The sequence below is a fragment of the Eublepharis macularius genome, chromosome 12, assembly GCF_028583425.1.
Source record: "Eublepharis macularius isolate TG4126 chromosome 12, MPM_Emac_v1.0, whole genome shotgun sequence".
Classification (NCBI taxonomy): Eukaryota; Metazoa; Chordata; class Lepidosauria; order Squamata; family Eublepharidae; genus Eublepharis; species Eublepharis macularius.
The window spans coordinates 10,212,616-10,236,358 of NC_072801.1; the positions used below are offsets into that span (position 1 = coordinate 10,212,616).

A 23,743-nucleotide genomic window follows, 5' to 3' on the forward strand; every position below is an offset into this window, starting at 1 on the left:
TGTTGTTGTTGTTGTTGTTGTTTTCAATTCCCTTCCTAATAATCCCCAGCATAGTGCTGGCCTTCTTTATTGCCATCGCACACTGTATTGACATTTTCAGTGAGTTATCCACCACGACTCCAAGATCTCTCTCTTGGTCAGTCTCTGCCAGTTTGGACCCCATCATTGTGTATTTATATTTGGGATTTTTGGCCCCAAAGTGCATTACTTTGCACTTGGCCACGTTGAACCTCATTTGCCATGTTGACACCCACTTGACCAGCCTCGACAGATCCCTTTGGAGTGCCTCACAATCCTCCCAGGTTCTCGCCACCCTGAACAATTTAGTGTCATCCGCAAACTTAGCCACTTCACAGCTTACTCCCAACTCCAAATCATTAATGAACACGTTAAAAAGCACTGGACCCAATACTGAGCCCTGCAGTCCCCCACTGCTTACCACCCTCCACTGTGAATATTGCCAATTTATATTCATTCTCTGTTTCCTATTCATTAGCCAGTTTTTGATCCACGAGAGGACTTGTCCTTTTACCCCATGACTATTGAGAATAACTGGAACATGACAAAAAATACCCTGATCATTGCCATTTGCTTCCATCCTGGTAATGCAAAAGCTTTAGCTTGGTAGTAAGGTTCAAGCCCCAGGTTCACAATTCATTATTTCCAGGTGTTGTTTTTTTTAAAACTCAGGTAGCAGAGGTGGGAAATGCTACTGCCTGAGACTTGGGTAAAACTCTACCTATGCTCCAGTCCTAATGCTACAGGCAGGGTTGCCATATGGCCAGTGCTTTTTTCTGGGAAAAGAGGTGGTGGAACTCAGTGGGTTGCCCTCGGAGAAAATGGTCACATGGCTGGTGGCCCGGCCCCCTGATCTCCAGACAGAGGGGAGTTTAGATTGCCCTCCGCGCTGCTCGGCGGCGCGGAGGGCAATCTAAACTCCCCTCTGTCTGGAGATCAGGGGGCCGGGCCACCAGCCATGTGACCATTTTCAAGAGGTTCCAGAACTCCGTTCCCCCGCGTTCCAGCTGAAAAAAAGCCCTGCATATGGCTAGGAAAACTATAAACTGTGAATGAGAAACGGGCTGGTGCATGGTGGATCTTATGCTCACTGCCACTGGAAATTTGTCTTCGGACAGCACCATAGTGGCATAACTATTGCTCAGCCTGGGACCTGATTCTAAACTGGTGACAGTTAGGATGGTGCCACACAAAGAAATAGATGGGGGTGACATCTACTTCTTGCATGAATAACCCCATGACCACCCCACGGGCGGGCAGTATTTGATGCATCATATAAGAACCGAGGACATCTGTCCATTGCAGCTCTCTCTTCTATCCCAGAGGAAAAGAAACAAACTATGTATTGGCCAAGATGTGGAGATACAGCAGATTTGACTCTTACAAGATCCCGCATGGGACACTGTCTTCAAGCGGGGAGATCTTGGGACACTTCCAAGATGGCCACAGCAGGCCAATGGCTGGCTTGATTGATAAGATACTCGTTTGAGTTTTGCTGTTCGGAGAGCCAGTTTTAAGTTCATGGTATCTTCCCCAGGCTGGGCGTGCTTTGAAGGCGGTCCAGTCTCCTGGGTTACTCAAAGACAGCACTGGACCCGCCTGCAGCCTCCCAGCAAAGACCTCCGGAGTGTTAGCTGCTAAGTCACCACCTGCGCTCCTAATCAGGCACTTCCCTTCCTCAGCTCCTTTCTCCCCTCCTGCCACCCACTGGCAGGCAGAGCCCCCCATACAGAGAGAAGGAGATTAATTTGTCCACCCTTCAAAGAACTGAGGAGCCTCCAGCGATGGAATCCCCTGAGTGAAAGTATCTTTTCAGCCTCCCCACCGAGGCTCTGTTGGCAAAACAGATCCTTCCAAGGATTTTCTTCCCCCTGCATCTGATGAAGCGAGCTCCGACTCACGAAAGCTCCCACTGGAATAAATGTTGTTAGTTTTTCAGGTGCTGCTGGACTTTTTGTTTTGCAACAACAGACATGGTGACCCCTCTGGAACCTTCCAGAGACTGGCTGCCGCAATGCAGCGCTAGAATCCTACAGCATGATATTAAAAGTAACACATTGTCACACTTCACACATGCAGTTCCATGCACAGTGTGATTCACAACAAAGAGACACGTTCCCTCTAACTTTGAGCTGTTAAGAATTAATACGAGTTTTGCCTTAGACGAGGCACAGATGACTGTTCAGATTCTTCGGGACCATTTTGTTCTCTGTGGAAGGAGCAGAAGCAGGCTTCCTTGCACAAACTGACACACCTCTCCCCGTGAGCAGCCGACCTCCATAATGAAACTGCTGTTTATCATTAAGAGCTTCTGCAGTGAGCACATAAAACCACCATCTGCTGACTTGGACCAATGATCCATCCAGGCCAGCACCCTGCCTCTCACCGTTTCCAGACAGCTGCCCCCCACAAGGGCCTACAAACAAAGCATCAAGGCCAAACCCTTTCCCCTTTACTGCCTGCCAGCAACTAGTATTCAGAGGTACACTGCTTCTGAACATGGAGGTTCTATTTAGCCATCTTAGCTAACAGCTGTCACTGGATCTATTGTCCACGAGCTTGTCTGATCTCCTTTTAAAGCCACCTAAGTGAAAGCTCATCTCGCAGCAGGGAAATTCCACAAATAACATGGAGGAGGAGTTCCAGTTTGGTGTAGTGGTTAAGAGTGGCAGAAATCTAATCTGGAGCGCCGGGTTTGATTCCCCACTCCTCCGCTTGAAGCCAGCTGGGAGACCTTGTGTCAGTCACTTAAGAGCAGCAGGACTCTAATCTGGAGCGCCAGGTTTGATTCCCCACTCTTCCGCTTGAAGCCACCTGGGTGACCTTGGGTCAGTCACAGCTCTCTCAGAGCCCTCTCAGCCCCACCCACCTCACAGGGCGATTGTTGTGGGGATAATAACAACATACTTTGTAAACCGCACTGAGTGAGCCTTAAGTTGTCCTGAAGGGCGGTATGTAAATCGAATGTTATTATTATTCTGCCCTGAATCCACTACCCGTCAGCGGCTGACCCCAAAATGTAACGATGATGGGGGGAGGAGTTCTCTGTACTTTCTCCACCATGCCTAATTTTAACCTCCATCCTGTCCTCCTCGTGTGAAAGTGGTATTCATTTTCCAAACAATAAATGTATTGAACACAATATATTTGTTAGTTCATGTATGCACAGAGCACTGAATTCCAAGGTCTTCAGCTGCCCAGACTCCAAGCAATTCACCTGCAATAGGTCCCTCCTCCTGCCCAGCTGCCCCCACACACAGCCAGGCAACATTATTATCAACTCCTGCCTCTACTGCTGCGCTGGGAACAGTGGACCCGACCCTCGCTGCATGCTGTCGCTGCTTGCCACTCACCTCTCCACAAGGAACGCAGCCAGCTCCCACGTTAGAGGCAGTAGAGGGCAACAGGAACCAAGGGGAAGAAGAAAAAAGCAACAACTGGGGGGGGGGTGCAATTTGGAGGGGGAAGTATCCCACCCCTCTTTTTGTAGCCCTGACCCCACCCCCCACCCCCAGGAAACTCTCGCTCATCAACCTTTTCTGTGTTCCCCTTCTAGCAAGGAGCTCAAAGCAGCCTGAGAGGGGGTTGGGGGAGCAGTTCCCCCTCCACTGAATAAAACCTGTCCCTCAGAAATCTATTCTGATGTTCTCCTGATTTTCGCCTTTTGGGAACATCCCCCCCTCCCTTTTTTAAAGAAAATTGTTTGAGCTGTCACTTTGGGGGGACTCGGCTTGCTGAAGAAATAAAAACTCACAGGAATCATATTTGTTCTGACTTCATTTCCTGAAAATACATTGATCATTTTCATGACTGAAGGAGCCAGGAGGGAAGTTCAAGATACTTCGCAACAGAAAACAAGCAGGTGATGTTTCATCCTGGATACGGAAAGATGTCGTTTGTTCAGAGACTGGGGACCTCTTGGTGACCTTTGGGCGTGGACAGCCGTGGGGGAAATGCATGGAAATGCTCCATGTGCAAATTCTTAGAAGAGGCAGAAAAAGACGGGCATCACACCATCACAGTCTTCCTTACTGACACTTCTGGTCTAAAACAGAACCAGTTTTCCACTCCCGGTGTGAACAATATGCAGGGGTTTGCCCCATGCAGATGCCACGGTCTGAAGCGATGCCACTGCACGCCCAGCCATTCAGGCAGTGCGTCACAGTCCGTTTCTATTGCTTTGACTCCTAACTGACGAGCAGCCATTTATGCGCAGAGGTTGTCACGCACCATGATTTGGCTTCCTGTATACATCAACAAATGTTCACAAAGCAATGCCTGCAGAGATGAGACTTGAGTTGTGAGCATCTTTGGTCTCCATGCTGATGTTCTATCACAGCGAGCTGCTCAAACACAGAATGAGAAAGGCAGCTTGATCCTACCAGATCCCAGGAAGGCTCCTTGCTGTGCTTGATCATGAGTGATCCTTGGGCTGTTCTTTATCAGTGTCCAGTGAAAGCAAGATCAGGTCTGAGTTTTCATTCCTATGCCATCACACATTGCTTTCTCGCGGCCCACATCAAAAGCTTGCCAAAAAGCTTCCTTTGCCACCCAAGCTCGTACCCATGCAGGGGGTTGCCTGTTGCATCTCTTTATGAGTTACTGCTCAGATTCCATCAAAGGCAAGTGAATTCTGGATTTTTTGCATAAGTGTGACTGCACTGATCAATTACTTCTAATGGAGAATTGCAACACAATTACTGCTGTAAGAGGCAGATATCTGTCGTGTCTCTGCATAACTCACTGCTCTGCCCTTCCTTCCAATCAGCCTCTGCTGGGTTACTCAGCACTGTCTATGCTCTGGGGTGATTGGATCATACAGTCATTTCTGATACAGCACTATTAAAGAAAGCATACTCAGAACAATGATTCACACAGAGGCACAGCTGGTAGACTCTGACGAGGGTAGGTGATACTTGCTTTGATCCACTCTGAACCAGGGGCGGCGCGCCTATTGAGGCCAGGTAGGCGGTGGCCGCAGGCGCGGGGTGCCGGAGGGAGCGCTGGAAGAGGCGCGGGGGGCGAGAGCGCGCCCCCCCAAAGCAGAAGCCTCCTATTCCTCCCACCCCGCGCCGCCGCCACCGCCAGCACAAGCCCCCGGCCGGGCGCAGCCACCGTGGGCAGGCATCTGCTGCGGCGGAGGCAACCGAGCGGGAGAGCTCGGAGGCCGCCCGCCGCAGCAATCGGGCCGGCGGTGGCGCGTGCGCTCCCGTGATGACATCACGCATGACGTCATCACGCAGGCAGGTGCGCGCGTGCTCGTGCGCGCAGGGGGGGGCGTTTGGCCGGCCAGCCGCGAGCGCGGCAAACCCTAGCGCCACCCCTGCTCTGAACGCAAATCTTCCAGTGTAAGAATGAAGTGTTCTTCCAGTTTTGAGTAATAAAAATGTGTACATAATTACCAAAAATCTAGGGAACACTGTAATTCAGAGTGGTATACTGTACTCAAATAGATTTGGGGCAACCCAGGCTCAGACGCCCAATAAGCTCACTGGCACATGTTCAGTGAATAATTTTCACTCAGTCTAACCTACCTCACAGGACTGTTGTGGGAATAAAAAGAACCTCTGGTCTTGTTAATATTATCCTCGTGACAACCACCCTGTGAGGTTGGGGGGTGGGGGTGCTGAGAGAGCTCTGAGAAGCTGTGACTGACCCAAGGTCATCCAGTTGGCTTCAAGTGAAGGACTGGGGAATCAAATTCTCCGCCAAATAATAACAATAACAATAATAACATTCCATTTATATACTGCCCTTCAGAACAACATAACACCCCTCAGAGTGGTTTACAAAGTATGTTATTATCCTCATGACAATCACACTGAGAGGTGGGTGGGGCTGAGAGAGCTCTGGAAGAGCTGTGACTGACCCAAGGTCACCCAGCTGGCTTCAAACCCACCTCTCCAGATTAGAGTTCTGCTGCTCTTAACCACTACACCAAACCGGCTACAGTCATAGATCTCAATCATAATGTGCAGTTTGGCCCTCAAATGCTGAGAAAAACATCTCCAACATCTCAATGATAATTTTCAGACTCTAGAAGAATCATAGGGTTGGAAGGTACCTCCAGGGTCATCTAGTCCAACCTCCTGCACAATGCAGAAAATTCACAACTACCTCTCCCTCCGCACTCCCAGTGACCCACGACCAGAAGACGCCAAAACACCATCAGAATCTCTAGCCGAACTGGCTTGGGGAAAATCGCTACCTGACCCCAAGGTGGTGATTTGGAGGCAACGCAACCATGAGGAAATGCGAGGAGGCAGATTTGGAGTGCCGTTGACAGTGCAGAGTGCGTGCCAGTCAGCACTACCAACACCAGGCTGTTCTGGCTGGGAAATCCCAGTGCCTCCCAGAATCCTCCTGACCTGACAAGTGGCACCAGAAGACCACCATCTGATACAAAAGGTCGGCTACCTCCCATCAGCTTCAGCATCTCATCTCTGAGGAAGGCCACGAAGAGTCTTCCCTCTGTGCTTCCAGAGTGCCAGACTTGGGCTTGCTGGTCAGGTGCCCACTCTCTTGCCATCTTGCCCACCTGGGATACCTGCCATCCTTGAACCTCAGTTCCTGCCTGTGGGAAGTTGAACCAAAGTGAACCCGGCGGTTACAATCTGCTGGGATGTTCTCCTGCTCAAGCACCAAATAAAAGAGCAGGAACTGTGCACAGGCAAGGCCAATTGTGCCCCGTGTTAATTTGTAGGGTGGGGAGATGCCGTGCCACGTGGCATTTTCACCTGCTCTCAGGCCGATCCTGCTTGGTATCCCTCATCCAGTAGCGGGGACACCCTGCATGAGAGCAGAGGTAAAACTGTAACTCAAGAAGAAGTAGGACTTCCTCCAACAATATTAGGTCACCATTATCAATCTCTTATAATCCAAAGTAGTACACAAACTCAAAACAAAAATGTTCTGAATAAAATAAAATTAAAAAGTGTGAATCATAATTTTCTTAATATTTCTGTTGTTTTCTGTTAAACTAGAACAAGTTGAATGCAAAAAGCAAAGTACCTAACACAAGTCAAAGGTGAGACTCCCCCCGCCCGCCCCCCAAGATAATAACAACTAGCGAGGATAGACCCGCCTCTTAAAATGAACAGAAAGGCCATGCCTGGGGCTCGTCCTAAATTCCACCCATTGATTCTGGAGAAGAAAAAGTCCTCGCGCTTCTTACCTGCTGTGATGGTGTCCTTGTCCCTCGCTGCTAGCTCCTCCACCTCAGATCGCTTCCGGAGTTCAAACCGCCGGGAGAACCCTTCCCGAGGTTTCCAGAGGTCTTGGATCAAAAGAGGTTTCTCATTGTCCCGGAGAACCCTCAAGCCGTCCATCTGCCACTGCTTCTCCAGACCTACAAACCGTCCGATGACATCACAGAGGACATAATGGCCAGCATTCACCTTGTTTAGCCCATAACGCTCCAGCGCTTCCTTCACCAGCTCTCGAGCACTGGAACTCGCGGTCGCCAGGACGCTCTTGTAGTGGGTGCCTGCACAGATGTGGCAGCCAAACACCTTGAGGACCCCCGGGGCAGAGATCTGGGTGGAGAGTTCAGCTGGATCATCCTTGCTCTCCACTGGGTAGGCAGCTACTGAGCTACGATCCTTGTAGCTCAGCGTCCGATACAAGACCTGAGAAAATATCCGGCTCTGACGCTTGAATTTGTTCTTAGAAGGTGGGGACATGGCTGGAGGTGAGCCATAAAACAGAGCACGTGAGGACGTCATGAGTGGTGGCTGGAAAGCAAGAAGGAGGAGGGGACATGGAGTCAGCATTTCTGAGGGCCTGAAGAGGAATAACCAAGGGACACCATCAACACCATCTAGGGACTCACGGAACCTGTGAGCGATCCTACAAAACATTCTGTCAAACCACTGGTATGTCTAGCTACTCTCTCTGCTACCAACTCTCAAGTCTCCTCTAGCTTTGCTAGATATATTTATTTATTAAGAGCACTCGAAAGCCCTTTAAATACCATCTTTAGACTGGAGAGCCAGGAACTGAATCTGGGACTTTGTGCACACTTGAGCTCCCTTTACTATCTTATCTTGTTCCAGGGAAGTCGAATACAATTTCCAGGGGCCAAAGGGGAAGCCCCTGTGCCCCTCCCTCATTCCTTACCCTGCCCCATAATTTACAGAATCAAAATAAACGATGTAAAACACAGAATTATGCAGATCTTTCATGTGTGTGTGTAAAGTGCCATCAAGTTGCAGCTGCCTTATGGAAATCCCATAGACAAGGCAAGAGATGAACAGGAGTGATCCTCTTTAATTACCATTGCCTTATACCAGTTATAGAATTGGTCTTTTCCTGGCACAGAATTTTTTCAACTCATTATAGAGTATAGCGCATATACACACAAGAGTTATCATGGCATTTAAATGGGTAGGGGGCATTTAGTGCAAACAGATTTCTCTCTGCCTTTCTAAAAAACAGTTTTGTCTTTTATCCAATCAATCATTTCATCCTTAGGGATGCCAAGGCGATCATTCACAGACGTAATGGGCACCCTTTCCCCAGAGCCAGCCGGGAGGTTAATGAAATCTACGAGTGACTGTCAGCTCTTCGCCAATACTTGATGCTTCATTATGACTCTGTCCTGCTTGAAGCCACAGCTTGTGGTGATGTGCAATTACACCAACATCTATTTTTACAAAAGAAGATACACCCATTTCTGTTATTTCTGGCTGCAGAGAGAAAAACCAAAATGAGAACCCTAAAGCTTGCAAACACAACTGAAAGGAAATTAGAAAATCTGAGGTCAGGAGAAACGGGATTGTCATGGTTTTTCTGGCTGTCCTCTAAACTGAAGAGACGTGCCACACCTATTACATCTACTGACCAGTTCTCACATGCAAGTAATCCCTGGGTTCCACATTGCATTATCCTTGAACATTAAGAGACTCTTAGCTGAATACATAAAGTTACCATACGTTAAGCAAGACCATTGATTCGTCATGCCCAATGGTCTTCAACTTTTCCAGATCTGGGATCCACTGAGCGAGCATGTGACATCAGAGTTTCATGCAGGGCTTTTTTTCAGCGGGAACGCAGTGGAACGGAGTTCCAGAACCTCTTGAAAATGGTCACATGGCTGGTGGCCCCGCCCCCGATCTCCAGACAGAGGGGAGTTGAGATTGCCCTCCGTGCCGCTCAGCAGTGCGGAGGGCAATCTCAACTCCCCTCTGTCCGGAGATCAGGGGGCGGGGCCACCGGCCATGTGACCATTTTCTCTGAGGGCAACCCACTGAGTTCCACCACCTCTTTTCCCAGAAAAGAAGCCCTGGTTACATGACAGGAAGAGATGGTGCCTAGAATTATGACCTCACTGGTGTCAAGGACAGGACGGTGGACAGCAAACCAAGCAAGCCACAGACAGGAAACACAAGCTGAACACCAGGAAGCGTACCACAATTAGCAGCAAGCCACAAACCAGAGCAGTGGAGGAATCCTTCCCCTCCCTGAGCAGTCTCACGATGTCATCCTGCCACTTTTGCAAGCGAGCAAAAAAGGAACAAGCAGTTTGGGGCCCTTGAAAACAGTCTGGCGTAGTGGTTAAGAGCAGCGGGGCTCTAATCTGGAGAAGTGGGTTTGATTCCCTCACTCCTCCACTTGAAGCCAGTTGGGTCACCTTAGGTCAATCACAGCTCTCTCAGCCCCACCCGCCTCACAGGGTGATTGTTCTGAAGAGCAGTATATAAATAGAATGTTATTATTATTTATTATTATTATGCACACTAGCAGCAGATCCTTCAAAAATGCATTTTTAAAAAATGGCAGTTTTGTTGGAGCTCACAGCCCAGCAAGCGGATTGCATGACGCAATGAATGGATTGAAGGACATTGTCCCTATAACAATTTCAGAGCCAAAAAGCAGCTATTGGTATTTCGCAATAGTCTTACGAAACATTGTGCTATTCTCAGTCCATTCTACGAAATTATTTTTCCTCTGTTAGGAATGCCTCGCCTGGGCAAACAGTGCTGCGTAATGTGCTGAAGCACATCCTCTATGTGAAGGGGCCCCCACATTCAATCCCCAGCATCTCTCGTTAGAGCCAGTGCAGTATAATGGTTAGAGTCAGGGCTTTTTTTCAGCTGGAACGTGGTGGAACGGAGTTCCGGAACCTCTTGAAAATGGTCACATGGCCGGTGGCCCCACCCCCTGATCTCCAGACAGAGGGGAGTTGAGATTGCCTTCTAAACTCCCCTCTGTCTGGAGATCAGGGGGCGGGGCCACCAGCCATGTGACCATTTTCTCCAAGGGCAACCCTCTGAGTTCCACCACCTCTTTTCCCAGAAAAAAAGCCCTGGTTCGAGTGCTGGACCACAATGCAGAGAAGACGCTGGCTTGGATCTGAACAGAATGGAAGGGACAAGTTGCATCTGCGCAGCAAACGTCTCCTTCCAAGCTCCGATTATTTCTGGGTCAGCCACATACAATACCATCAGCCCATGAAAATCTCCCAGGCCACCTTCCCAGCTGTCATAAGGATGCTTCTTGTGATGGCTTTGGGGACCTCCCGGTCTTACACTACCAGAAAGAGTTTCCTACTTCGGAGCTGGAAAAATCCCAAGCCCGCTCCCTGAAGTGCCTACGCAGCTCACAAGCAAGGGCACCTTCTAACCTAGAAATAAAACCTTAATGCTTTTTTGATTCCAAGTCACGCTGGCTCCCATCCCACTTTGAGCACACATTTACTCTGGTCCCTTCGGGCTTCTTCTTGTTGCAATGACTTCTTTCCTTCATTTCCAGATCATGTTTGTCCACGCCAGGTATCTTCCACATGGAACGTATCTTCTGCAAAGGACACCCAAGGAATGTTCCAGACTGCTACAGCAGGAAGGAGAAACCTTAATTGTGTTAGCATTTTGGGGGGGCTGCTTAGACTATTCTGGAGACAGCGGGGAACGAAGTTCCAATTCAGTCCAGATTGACATGTCCAAAATTACATGGCACTTTACTATCTTACCTAATTCAGGGTGGCTGACTAGGAGTGAGAGCAGGACTTGGGGATGAATACAATGCGGCAGAAACCCTGCAGATGTTTTAAAATTTAAACTGTTACAGAGACTGTTGAAACGAAGAAGCAAGACTGTAAATTTAAAAGCGTTCTCTAAATTATCGACTGCACAAAAAGAAAGTAAGACCGCACGGAGGATTTTGGCATATGTTTTTGGAAAATCAGAGGATGCAGGCTCCCGCAGGGAATCTCCATGTGCGTTCTAGTTTCAGACAAGTCTGGGTGACACATGTTAGGAAAAAAGGAGAGGAAGTGAGCACATGCACATTTGCAGTTGGGGAGGGCAGATGCATTTGCAATCGCTGCACAGCAAGTTCAGTGTTATGCCTTTCAGATCTCTATTCAAAGACGTACCATCCCAGATGCATATGGAAAACAGTTAGACCATCGTAATGTCATAGGAAAAAAGACAGAGGAGATGGTGTGGGAGGGAGAGGGAAAGAGGAAAGAGCTGCTCTGGCACCACAATGTGGAAGAGATTAGAATGCCAAACTGCAAAGGAAATGGGAAAAATCGTGGCTCCAAAAGCTTGACTTCAGCGAAGCCTTTCCCTTCTCCCTAGCCAAGTTCAACTGCGACGTCACCGAACACCAACCCCTCTGCTCTGTCCAGAGGATCATCAAGAATCGCACAGAAGAATCTTCCCCCTGCCTTGGACATCGAGCTGGCTGCATGTGGAAAAATCTAAAACAAAAAGACCTCTCCCTACGCACGGGTAACAACTGACTTCCCGCAGGCTGGTGCGCTTTTGAGCCAAGGGTGGTACAAATGGAAAGCTGAGTGAGGGGAGGAATAGTGGTGAATTCATCAGCTGGGTCTGCCATGAGGTCTTTGATGGAAAATCCTTGGGGCTATCTTGGTGAATCGCTCCTATTTAACCGTTAGATCCAGAGGAGTTAGCTGTGTCCGTCTGTAATTGCAAAATAATAAAGAGTCCAGTAGCACCTTTAAGACTAACCAACTTTATTGTAGCATAAGCTTTCGAGAACCACAGCTCTCTTTGTCAGATGCATCTGACGATGCATCTGACAAAGAGAGCTGTGGTTCTCGAAAGTTTATGCCACAATAGAATTGGTTAGTCTTAAAGGTGCTACTGGACTCTTTACTGTTTGACTGTTAGGTGTCTATACAAAGCTGTCTAATGTTGAGTAAGACCATTTCAGCAGAGTGCTGCCTCTTTAGATCGGAAAGGCAAAGCACTGAACCTCGTATACAGGAGGGAATGTCAGGGGAAGGCCTCAAGTCTCCATGCCCTGTTGCTGGCCTCTAGAGGAGCTGGTTGGCCACTGTGTGAAATAGGATTGCCAGTCCTCTGCTGGGGGATCCCCCACTCCCACCCTCCACCACCCCAACCCATTTACCTGGCTGGGGGGGTGAGGAATGGCGGCCTCTTCGGGCTCGCTCCTGTGCACTGCAGTGGCCCTATTCAGCCCGAATTGAGCTGCTGCACAGTGCAGCAGGGCTCCCTTGCACCAGAGCAGCCTGATTTGGCACGAATTGGGCCCAAATCAGGCACATGTTGGCTTGAATTGGGCCGCTGAGGAGCACAGCAGTGCTCCCATGCCCCTCAGTAGCTTGAGTCAGCCAGAATCTGGCTGCTGCAGAGTGCAGGAGCACTCCAGGGCTCATCATGCCTCCAGGGTTCATCATGCCTCCCTGGCAGTGCTCCTGTGCTCTGCATTGGCCCAATTCTGTTCCCTATGGGGTGTGGGAGTGCTGCCAGGGACAGTATGTGACCTGCGTGGTGACATCACTTCCCAGAAGTGATGTCATCACGCAGGCCAGGAGCTTTGCACGCGAGCAAGGCAGCCTCTGAAAGGTAAGTACCAGGCCTCCCACCTGGGGATAGGGGGACCTGGCAACCCTAGTGTTAGACGAGATGCTCGAATAGATGGGCCATGGGCCTGGTCCAGCAGGGCTCTTCTTACGACTGGCAGTGGCTCTCCAGGGTCTCGGGTGGAGAAACGTCTTTCCCGACACCTTGTGCTCAAGGTCCTTTAGGTGGATATGTCAGAAATCACATCCAAGGCCTCCTGTGTGCAAAGCAGGTGCTCTGCCCCTACGCTTCAGGCCCTCCTCCACAAACCATGATCATCAAGAGAACCACCAAACAGAGCCCGGGGTGCTAAATGCATAGTGCAGCACATTAAACTAACAGTTAATTCAGCAGCAAGAGGTTTAAAAGCGTCATTATCAACAGTCGATGGCATTTTCAGCTACTCAGAACCCAATTCGGACTGGTTTCCATTAGAGCTGCAAGCTTTAAATGGGAAGATCCACTGAAGATTTTGGCAGGGCCTGGTTTTAATTGTCAAGGGTAAATGTTTAAAAACTTGCACGCATTTGCTTAGGCTTTTCTGGTATATTGCTATTAGCAAGAAATGAATCAGAAGATTCTCCCTTCTAATTTTAATGAGGCAGAAATGAGAGAGCCGGAATAGATGTGACATCTGGAGTATTGGGAATGACCCCCCCCCCCCCCCGCTTTTTAATAGCAGCAGGGTGGGTTGGCACAATTCTGGAGGCGTTTTGGCACAGAGAGGAGGGAGTCTGACCTCTCCCCCCGCCCCAAGCTCTTTTCACACGTTCAGTGAATCCTGCCAACTCTGGCTACCACGGGCAATTCAGGCGTACCCATGCAGGAATTCAGAAGGTAAACACAAAGCTTATACAGAGTCAGGCCTTCGGTCTATCGAGCTCACTGTTGTAAAGCGGCTGGGCAGCGCTGGCCCAGGCCCCCTCCCGAGCACGTTGTCCAGACATCCTCTGCATGTTGGGCAGTCCAGTCAAGTCTGCGTCAAACAACAGTGAGCTCCTTGCCTGCTTGCCTTGGAGGACCGGCCCAAGCTCCTCATAGAGGGCTTGGACTGCAGTCCTGTCCAGGTGGAACGGGTCCAGGCAGGTGGTGTCCAGCATCAGGAGAGGGCTGATGTGCTCACACTGTTGCCCGGCACTGTGTGCCTCTCCCTGAACCAGCATGCCACCCAAACATACAGAGCTGGCAGGAGGTGGAAGAGGCAGAACCGGGGAGGGCAGGGGCGACGGCAGAAGCAGACATCAGCCTAGGGCAGCAGGCAACAAGACTGCAGGAGGACAGTGGCAACCAGGGGGGGGGTGTCTCTCCCACAGCCCACCTTGTGGGCGGTACCGTCACCAACTCCCTCCTGCTGGGCCCACAGCCAAGAGCTCCCAAGTGGTTGCCCTGCAAATATGCTGCATGTGGCAGCGAGAGGGCAGAGAACATTCCTAGCACCAGTCATCTCCCATGCTCACTGGTCTTGCCTTTGCACTCCTCTGTGTGGGGGCACCACGGCCTTGGAGGGCTCTGGCAGTGAGGGCGGCCATCAGCAGGTGAACTGGACCGAGAAGATGCTACCGTATGGCCTAGTGGTGAAGCATGCCAACGTGGCCTTCGCCACTGCTGGGGGTACCTCTGCTGCATCTCTCCACAAGGCCTTCTGGCACATGGCAGCTGAGAGGTGTCTCCTCTGGGCCATGCTCACCAGACAAAGATGTCTACTATAGGTAAAAAGGTCACAGTAGTCCCCTGTGCAAGCACCGAGTCATTACTGATCCATGGGGGGGGGGGCGTCGCATCACGACGTTTTCTTGGCAGACTTTTGTTACGGGGTGGTTTGGCATTGCCTTCCCCAGTCATGTACACTTTACCCCCAGGAAACTGGGTACTCATTTGACCAACCTTGGAAGGATGGCAGGCTGAGTCAACCTAGAGCCGGCTACCTGAACCCAGGTTGTGAGCAGAGCTTGGGCTGCAGTATTGCAGCTTACCCCTCTGCGCCACGGGGCTCATGTCTACTATGAAGCACTGGAATTACGCCTTCAGGCTGGCATGGAAGCGAGTGTTTTCCCTCACAGTGAGGGGCATCCTGTATGAGTGTGCAATAGCGGAGGGCTTGCCCAGGGAAGAGGCGGCCATGCGTGCAATGATCCCACCCGGGGCATCAAGGTCTTGGCCAGTGAGTGAGTGACCCGTGTTGCATGGTGCTTGCTGGGGGGGGGTGAGCATTGGCCAGACTTCCCTTGCCAGCTGTTCCCTATCCTGCTTCTCTCGTGCAGACGAGTCACTCAGTGAGGACCCCATCCCCGAGCCATTGGGGAACAAGGGCGAGGAAGTCGAGGGATTGCAAAGAGGCCGGGGAGTGGACCAGAGGCAGCAGTGCTGGAGGCAGGTGGGGGGAACGTGGGGGCCTTGTCCAGGATAGCAGGGTGCTCTGATGGGATCCCAGTGCCAGCTGTGCCCCCTCCCCATTCCAAGGAAGCAAGCCAGGAGGAAATGGACATGGGAGACGATGGGGACACAGCTGGTGCCCAGGAACTGGAGGGAAAGCAGGGAGAAGGAGAACGATTGGCCACAGGTGTCCTGGAATGGCCTATGGGTGGCAGACCCTGGAGTTGGGGGTCCACCCTGAGTGCATGGATTTGTCCCCCCAGGTGCTGTCACCCTGACTTTCACTGCTGGTGCGATGGAACAACTCTGAGGCCTGATCTCATTGAGACAGGCCATCATGGCAGACGGGCTATTTAAACACTTCCGGTGGACACGAGGGGTCTGGTGCAGTGGCTGGACTCGACTTCCTCGGAGGGGGCCAAGGCAACACCTGCTGGGAATGGGGAGGGGGGATTATAGGGCAGGGGCCATAGCCTCTGCAGACCAGGGAAATGTGGGGGACTCAGAGCCCCTGCCAGGTGCACATGAGTGGGGCTCTCGGACAGTCCAGCGCATCCCTCCCACCCTCACTACCATGTGGGAAGTGACTCAGGGGGAGCATCTGGAGCCCCGAATGAGTGCTGTGGCCTGGAGACATGAGTGAATGCCGGGGCTGGAAGCATCTGTGGTGGTGACTGTTGGGTGCCTGGAGGATTTGCTGGCTGTTGCCTGTGAAGGCCTATCATTAATTGAGGGGCTGTTGAGGCAGCTGGGGGATGCAGCTTGGGGCCTGCTACTGGGAGGCCCCCCCCCACCAATGAGGCTGCCTGGGGCCGGTAGCTTTTGCCCACTCCTGTGGCAACCTGTGCCCCCTATTGAGGGGAAGCAACCCCTCCCCACCGGACTTGTAGGCATGCATCATGGCAAACTGCACATTCCCGGGGGAGGGATGCATGCCTGATATTGGAGGCAGGGGCGGTCCGGCTATACAAGTGAGTAGCGCTGCAACAGCCATCTCAGCTCTTGCTAGAAGTGGCGAGGAGGCCGGCCACCCTGTCTTCACTTTTGGTGTCCATCCCCTCCTGGAGGGGCAGGACTTCTCTTGGGCCAGGTGTGTCTGTCAGGGCACCACGATCGAGGGGGCTTTGCGCCCCACTGGCCGCCCTTTGGAGGGGAGGGGAGGGGAGCAGCGTTGACAGGCTATCTATCTATCTATCTATCTATCTATCTATCTATCTATCTATCTATCTATCTATCTATCTATCTATCTATCTATCTATCTATCTATCTATCTATCTATCACTGCTCATACAACTATTGCATTAAACAGAAATTAAAATGGGAAGAACCTTACTTGACATCATCTCTCTGATGGTTCATTATTGCCCCTATATATTTTGCCACAGAAAGAGTAACGGAATCACTTGTGTCTGATAGTAAACATGTCGCCTGGGCTCTCATATTAGGTAGTTCCATATTTTTAAGTAGAGGGATGATTAAGCTAGCCCTCAGTTCATTAAATGTGGGACATAGGGTTGCCAGCCTCCAGGTGGTAGCTGGATATCTCCTGGAATTACAACTGATCTCCAGGCAACAGAGATCAGTTCCCCTGGAGAAAATGGCTGCTCTGAAGGGTGAACTCTATGGCATTATACCCCACTGAGGTCCCTCCCCAAGCCCTGCCCTCTCCAGGCTCCACCCCCAAAATCTCCAGCAATTTCCCAAGCTGGACCTGGCAACCCGAGTGGGACACTCTATCATCATATGTTCAATGGTTTCAATTTTATCATATGGCATCTCACCTGCATGCTCTGTTAGCACAACTTCTGTTGTAAGTTTTTTCCTGCAGGGCAAACTGCAGGAGCGATGGAGGGGGGACAAGTGAGACTTATTTTGGCTCTTAACAGCAACGCCTTTCCTGAATGGAGATAAAAGCAGAGGTATGCACAGAGACATGGTAACACTTTTGCTTACTCAGGTGCTGGAAAGCAAGTGCTGTTTAAGGTACAGGGGATGGGGAAAAGTAGGAATTATGCCCGATCCCATGTACCTTGGAAAGCAGCCTGGAAAAAATCCAGTCCCCTGAATTCCTTGAAATTGGATGCAGGTACCTAGATATTTGGAAATATTTTTTTTATATGCATAGCTGATGGCTGGAATTTAATGTGGGCTACTAAAACTTTCTTGCCAGGGTCTAGGAATTTTGAATGGTTTTCCAGCTCTGGTGCGAGTTGACAGTTACCGCACAATTCCATTCTCCTGCATGAAAACAAATAAAACGAAGCGTGGGACTCGCTTTATTCTGGCTCTTCCAAACACAGAGGTCTCCACGGGCTGCCTAATGAGGGTTTTATTATAGCAACAACGTTTCCGGTAGTAATTAGCTGATCACATAGTGCTCTGGAGATGGAGACGCCCACAGCGGCTACCTGCCGTGTCCTTTGGATTTAACCAACGAGACACCATGTGCTGGGAGAAATGACTCCAGCGACCAAATTTAGCACAAGTATTTCCCCAAGACATTTTCACACCTTATGGGGAAGCTCTATCATTCTTTTGACTTTTCCCCATTTTAAAACTGCAGCTTGGTGGGATGAGAAGAGCTATTGAAACACTTCACTCTCACGCTCTTTTCCCCACTGAAAATCAACACGTACTCTCACCCCCAAACTGTTTTACCCTATTGGAGAACTCTTACAGGGGGGTTGATTTCTAGCAGGGCAAGGGGGGAAGGATAAATATGCCCGTCTGCCCCTTCAATTCAATCCTGCCTCCAGGAATCACTAGATATTAAGGTGTTGTTCCGTTATAGCACTCCACCACTGGGCTGGCTAATCCAGTGCAGATGATCGGTATCAGGGCTTTTTTTCTGGGGAAAGAGGTGGTGGAACTCAGTCGGTTGCCCTCGGAGAAAATGGTCACATGGCTGGTGGCCCGCTCGGCGGCGTGGAGGGCAATCTAACCTCCCCTCTGTCTGGAGATCAGGGGGCGGGGCCACCAGCCATGTGACCATTTTCAAGAGGTTCCAGAACTCCGTTCCCCCGCGTTCCAGCTGAAAAAAAGCCCTGCATATGGCTAGGAAAACTATAAACTGTGAATGAGAAACGGGCTGGTGCATGGTGGATCTTATGCTCACTGCCACTGGAAACTTGTCTTCAGACAGCACCATAGCGGCATAACTATTGCTCAGCCTGGGACCTGATTCTAAACTGGTGACAGTCAGGATGGTCACCAGCCATGTGACCATTTTCAAGAGGTTCCAGAACTCCGTTCCCCTGCGTTCCAGCTGAAAAAAAGCCCTGCATATGGCTAGGAAAACTATAAACTGTGAATGAGAAACGGGCTGGTGCATGGTGGATCTTATGCTCACTGCCACTGGAAACTTGTCTTCAGACAGCACCATAGCGGCATAACTATTGCTCAGCCTGGGACCTGATTCTAAACTGGTGACAGTCAGGATGGTCACCAGCCATGTGACCATTTTCAAGTGGTTCCGGAACTCCATTCCACCGCATTCCCGCTGAAAAAAAGCCCTGATCTGTATAGCACAGCAGTACAGCAGCCAGAGACCATGTGAATGCAGAGACATGTGAATGCAGCAATCCCCAGCAGGGCAGTAAGAACTCGGAAATTTTGGTTTTAGGCCTCTTCCTTCTCGATGGTAACGCACGCTTCAAATGCAAAGGGCAGAATTCAATAAGCATTTGTCATCTCACCCTGCTACCTCCACATGGTGTCACTGGATTCTATGAATAGTTACTCAGGAGTAAGTCCCACTGTGTTCTACAGCCTGCATTTGGGCACTCCATGCTGAGATGATGAGACACAGTCCCAGGCTTTGACCCCAGCATGCAGGCTGGTCAGCACCACTGATATTCTTTGGCTTAAAAAAAGGAAATTTTAGTTTAAAAGAAGCAAAGACCTACAGAGGCTGTGGAACACTGCCTGGAGATGGGACAGAATCAGAAAGTGGATTTGACAGGACAGGGGTGAGGAGTGGGGAGAGAAGGGTCCTTCCATTTTTTTTACAGTGCTTTTTGTTTTGTTTTTTAAAAAAGGTTCAAGTATCCATATATAAGGTTGCACCAATTTTCACCAATTCCCCCTTCAGGACTTGGAAAAAATGTGAAAAAAAGGTTCCATTACTCAGTACAAGTGATTACAATTAGAAAAAATCCAGAGGAGTTAGCTGTGTTAGAATGTAGTTGCAAAATAGTAAGGAGTCCAGTAGCACCTTTAAGACTAACCAACTTTATTGTAGCATAAGCTTTCGAGGACCACCAGTTTCTTCGTCAGATGCATCGTCAGCTTTCGAGAACCACAGCTCTCTTCGTCAACTGACGAACCACAGCTCTCAACTGTCAAAGAGAGCTGTGGTTCTCGAAAGCTGATGATGCATCTGACAAAGAAACTGGTGGTCCTCGAAAGCTTATGCTACAATAAAGTTGGTTAGTCTTAAAGGTGCTACTGGACTCCTTACTATTTTGCATCAGAAAAAAAAGCTGTTTATTTATGAAATGTATGTTTCCTGATTCTCCTTAGCCTCTCTCAGCCAAATTCTACAACTGGAAGTGGGGAAACCTGCAGAACAGCCACTGTGTGAGTTTCCGCCTCTTCAACCTGGCCCAGCAAGGCTCTTGTGCCTTTGACAACAGTATGGCAAGTGGATGTTCGCCTCAAGGACAAAGGCAACCAGAGACACTGAGTGGGGGGAAAAACTAGGGGGTAAAATCCCAGATGGGGGGACTTGCTGCTGGATAAACTGATGCGATTTGGATTGGATCTGGGCGGTAGGAAAGGAAAACTTGGCTGTGATGGCTGTGGGGCTGAAGAAAACATCACCTGTTGAATATCTGCCCAGTTGCAGGAGGCTCAAGAATGTTGCACATTCCTACAAACGGAGAGCCAGTTTGGTGTAGTGGTTAAGAGCAGCAGGACTCTAATCTGGAGGACCGGTTTACATTCCCCACTCCTTCACTTGAAGCCAGCTGGTGACCGTGGGTGAGTCACAGCCCTCTCAGAACTCTCTCAGCCCCATTCCGTCTCACAGGGTGTTTGTTGTGGGGATGATAATAACATACTTTGTAAACTGCTCTGAGTGGATGTTAAGTTGCCCTGAAGGGCGATATATAAATCAAATATTATTATTATTATAGTATTATTATTATTATTATTATTTCCGCAAAAGCAAAGTTTCATTTACGGCTTTTTCCTCCACGGCCCTCTCTCTCTTCTCTTGTTGCATCATGAGCCGCCTAGAAGTATGTTTTTGGGAGGACCCCTGTCCAGCCCCAAGCATCTAGCTCACCCTTACTGCTCTAGATCAGGTCCCCTGAAGCGTAGAACGGTTGTCATTTGTTATCCAGGACAATCGAGAGCAGGTTTACCAGCTGCAGCTAGGCCAGGTTGGGTCGCCAACGGCAACCGACAAGCCTCAACTCACGCGCTCTTTCTGAGGGCACGGAAAATAAATACCGCAGCCTTCATACAGCTCCTGTGTCGCTCTTTCCCCCCAGCCTATGTCTCTTGTGTGCATATTGTCTGACAGTTTTGTCTACAAGCAGACGCTCTCTCTGGGTTTGGCGGCGTCCCCTTTTGCTCCATTGTGCACACACTTCTGCCACCCTGAGACGCCGCAGCGTTCCGTCTGGGTGCCAGGCCTCCCCCCACCCCTAGAGTCTGCCTCAGTTTCAGTATTTTCAACCTCAGTCCGGCTCACCATCTCTCAGCGGAATGTGGGGCCTCCCATCTGTTGCTTGCTGGGTGCTCATCTCCCTGCCAGCCCGTCTCAGTGTCAGGCCAGCCCCAAGGTCAGGCGGTTCCAGTCCAGGCCTGCATCTGCCAGCCCGTCTCCGGGTGCCTGGGCCTGTGTTCCTGTCTCTCTTGGTTACTAGACCTGCCTATCAGACTGCCGCACCTTACACACAAGCGCTTCTGCCTCTTCCCTGGCTGCAGCAGTGCCCTTTAATTGCTGGTGGCCGTTATGAAAGGGAAATCCCAGGGAGAAGCTACCAAAGTTGGAATCCGTCTGTAATCCCCGCTTTGCCACAGAAGCTTGCTGGGTGACCTTGGGCCAGTAACATATTGTCAGGCTAACTTACCTCACAGGGTTCTTGTGAGGATAAAATGGAGGAGGAGAGGAGGACGACATAAGCTGCTTTGGGTCCCCATCAGGGAAAACAGTGGGGTATAAATGAAGTGAATAAAATAAATGGGCACTATCATTCTTGGACTTGGGCAGGAGTCCAGTAGCACCTATAAGACTCACAAAACTGGTGGAAGGGTATGAGCTTCCGTGAGTCACAGCTGAGCTGTGTTAGTCTGTGTTACTTTTGTTTTGTTAGTCTGTGACTCACGAAAGCTCATACCCTACCACCAATTGTGTTAGTCTCATAGGTGCTACTGGTCTCTTGCTCTTTCTACTGCAATGGACAGACTAACATGGGTACCCATCTTGATTCTTGGACTCAGCAGGGACCAGGAGCAGCTACCTTAGTACAGAAAACAGTTATCCTTTCTTTCAGTTTCAGATTCATCTTACTTTGCCATTTCAACAACAACGGGGAAGCCTGAGAAGACTGTTCCCTCTTTGGACTGGATTCTGGTTTCATTTGTGTTCTCCAACCTAGCCCATAGCTTCATTTTAAGTTTTTCCATCCACATACAGGAAAAGTATGGGGAACTAACATTATGTGTCACCTGGTGTGTGAGGTGTTACAGTGACACAGGCGCATCCCACATGACTGCTTGCACACAGGCATTACCACAAAGGCAACCACAACACCCTAGTAATGTGAGAACGAGCCCCAGTCACCACAGAGAAGGGTTCATGTGCAAGCACAAGTGTGCTTTGAAAGAATTCCTGCACACGTGGATCCTTTCCAATGATGCAGTCCCACACGTAGATTCCGTTTGTGTTGACCACAAAGGTCGAACACATGGTACTGAACAATAACAGGTCATTTTAAGCTCCTGTTTGGCACTATAAAGCATGCATTGACCACGCGGTGATGCAAGACGCTTTGAGTTCAACGAACTCATTTTACCTCCCGTGCATCACCAAATATGCTTAGCGATGCCAGTTATTTGAAGACCATGTTCTGCGCCACTTGAGGTATGTACCGGCCACACGGAGGTGCAAGAAAATACAGAAAACCAGCAAAACATTCTTTGAGTTCCCACATTTAGCCCACATTTGCCGCTGTGTACACTTAAGAGTTCATCATTGGCCTCTAGAGCTGCATCAGATTCTGTCACACCGTCAAGGTGTCCTTGAGATTTTTTTAAAACACGCCACGAACATACAAAGGCACGGCTGCCCTCTCCAAGTGTCACGGTTTAGCACCTCGGCCACTTTGGGGCAGTTGGTGCCTTCGCAAGCCCTGGCTCCCTACTCCCGATCACTCCCGGGTAAGGAAATCTTGAATTCACAAGAAAGAATGCGCAAGACTGTACTCCCCTCCCACCACACCGCCCCTGGCACAAAAGTCCCTTCTGCATCAGCGAAGCGGTTTTAATCCGCGCCGAGTGCTCTCAGGCATTCAGTGCAAGTGACGCCCGCCCCCCGTCCACACGTCCCGGCCACACGACCCGTCTCCCACCGGCCTCTTCTGCCTCTTCTCCTTTGGGCCCGATGCGTTCGGGTGCCACCCGCCAGCGGTGCCCGCGCCTGGCTGAACTTTGCCCACCTCTCTTGCCTCCCCGCGCCCGGCCCCAAGGCACCTTCCCGCGCGCCCTTGCCCTGCGCTTCCGAAGGGAGGCGTCTGCCGGGGCGCCCGTCTCTCCGCCGCCGCCGCTTCCCCACCTGCCAACCCGGGGCCAAAGTGTAACAAGTTCCCGCTCACCTTCCCCGCGGCGTCTCCAGCGGCGCCCGGGGCATCGCCCGCGCCTTTGCGCCGCGGCAGCTCCTCTCCGGGCCGAGCGCGGCTCGCAGCGCCGGGGAGCCGCGGCCAGCCCAGAGCCCCGAGGCCGGCCGAGCCCAGCGCTCTCCCTGCCTCTCCGGCACGTCCCGGCAACCGGGGCGGAGATGGTCGCCGAACGGAGGCGGGCGCGAAGTCGGCTCCGAGGCGCCACCTGGCGGCGCGCGCGGTCCGCAAGCGCAAGGGCACAGCCGGCTCGCCGGCGACTGGCATGCCGACTCACACGTTACGCGTGTCTGCACGCAGGAAACTCGCAGGGATCTGATTAGGCCAATATTTCCCGGGGGGGTGGACGTCTCCGGGGGGGAGGAGAGCGCACCTTCTCTTCCCATGCCGCGAGATACAGACACATGGCGAGACGCATTCATTTATTTATTTATTTATTTATTCACTTATATTCCCCTCTCCTTGCAAGCAGGCTCAGAGCAGACCACATCAGAGTATAAAAACAAGGTAGTAAAATAGATAAAACAATTCCAGCTCATAAAACTCAGCGACATTCATTCATTCATTCATAGTTCACCTTTCTCATGGAGACTCAAGGCGGATTACACAGTGTGCGATTAGTACCGTCAATATCAAGAAAATTTCCATAAAGAATGCCATAGGGTAAATAAA

The 23,743-nt window shown here is 50.6% G+C and overlaps 1 protein-coding gene across 1 annotated transcript in view; it reads right to left on the reverse strand.

The window, feature by feature from the left end:
* The window catches only part of RADIL (Rap associating with DIL domain), a 64,101-nt gene extending 56,359 nt beyond the window's left edge, over nucleotides 1-7,742 (reverse strand). The window contains exon 1 of the mRNA XM_054993621.1: nucleotides 7,193-7,742. Within this exon, the coding sequence (XP_054849596.1) occupies nucleotides 7,193-7,742 (550 nt within the window). The remainder of the gene's footprint in view (nucleotides 1-7,192) is intronic.
* Between the last annotated feature and the right edge of the window lie 16,001 nt (nucleotides 7,743-23,743).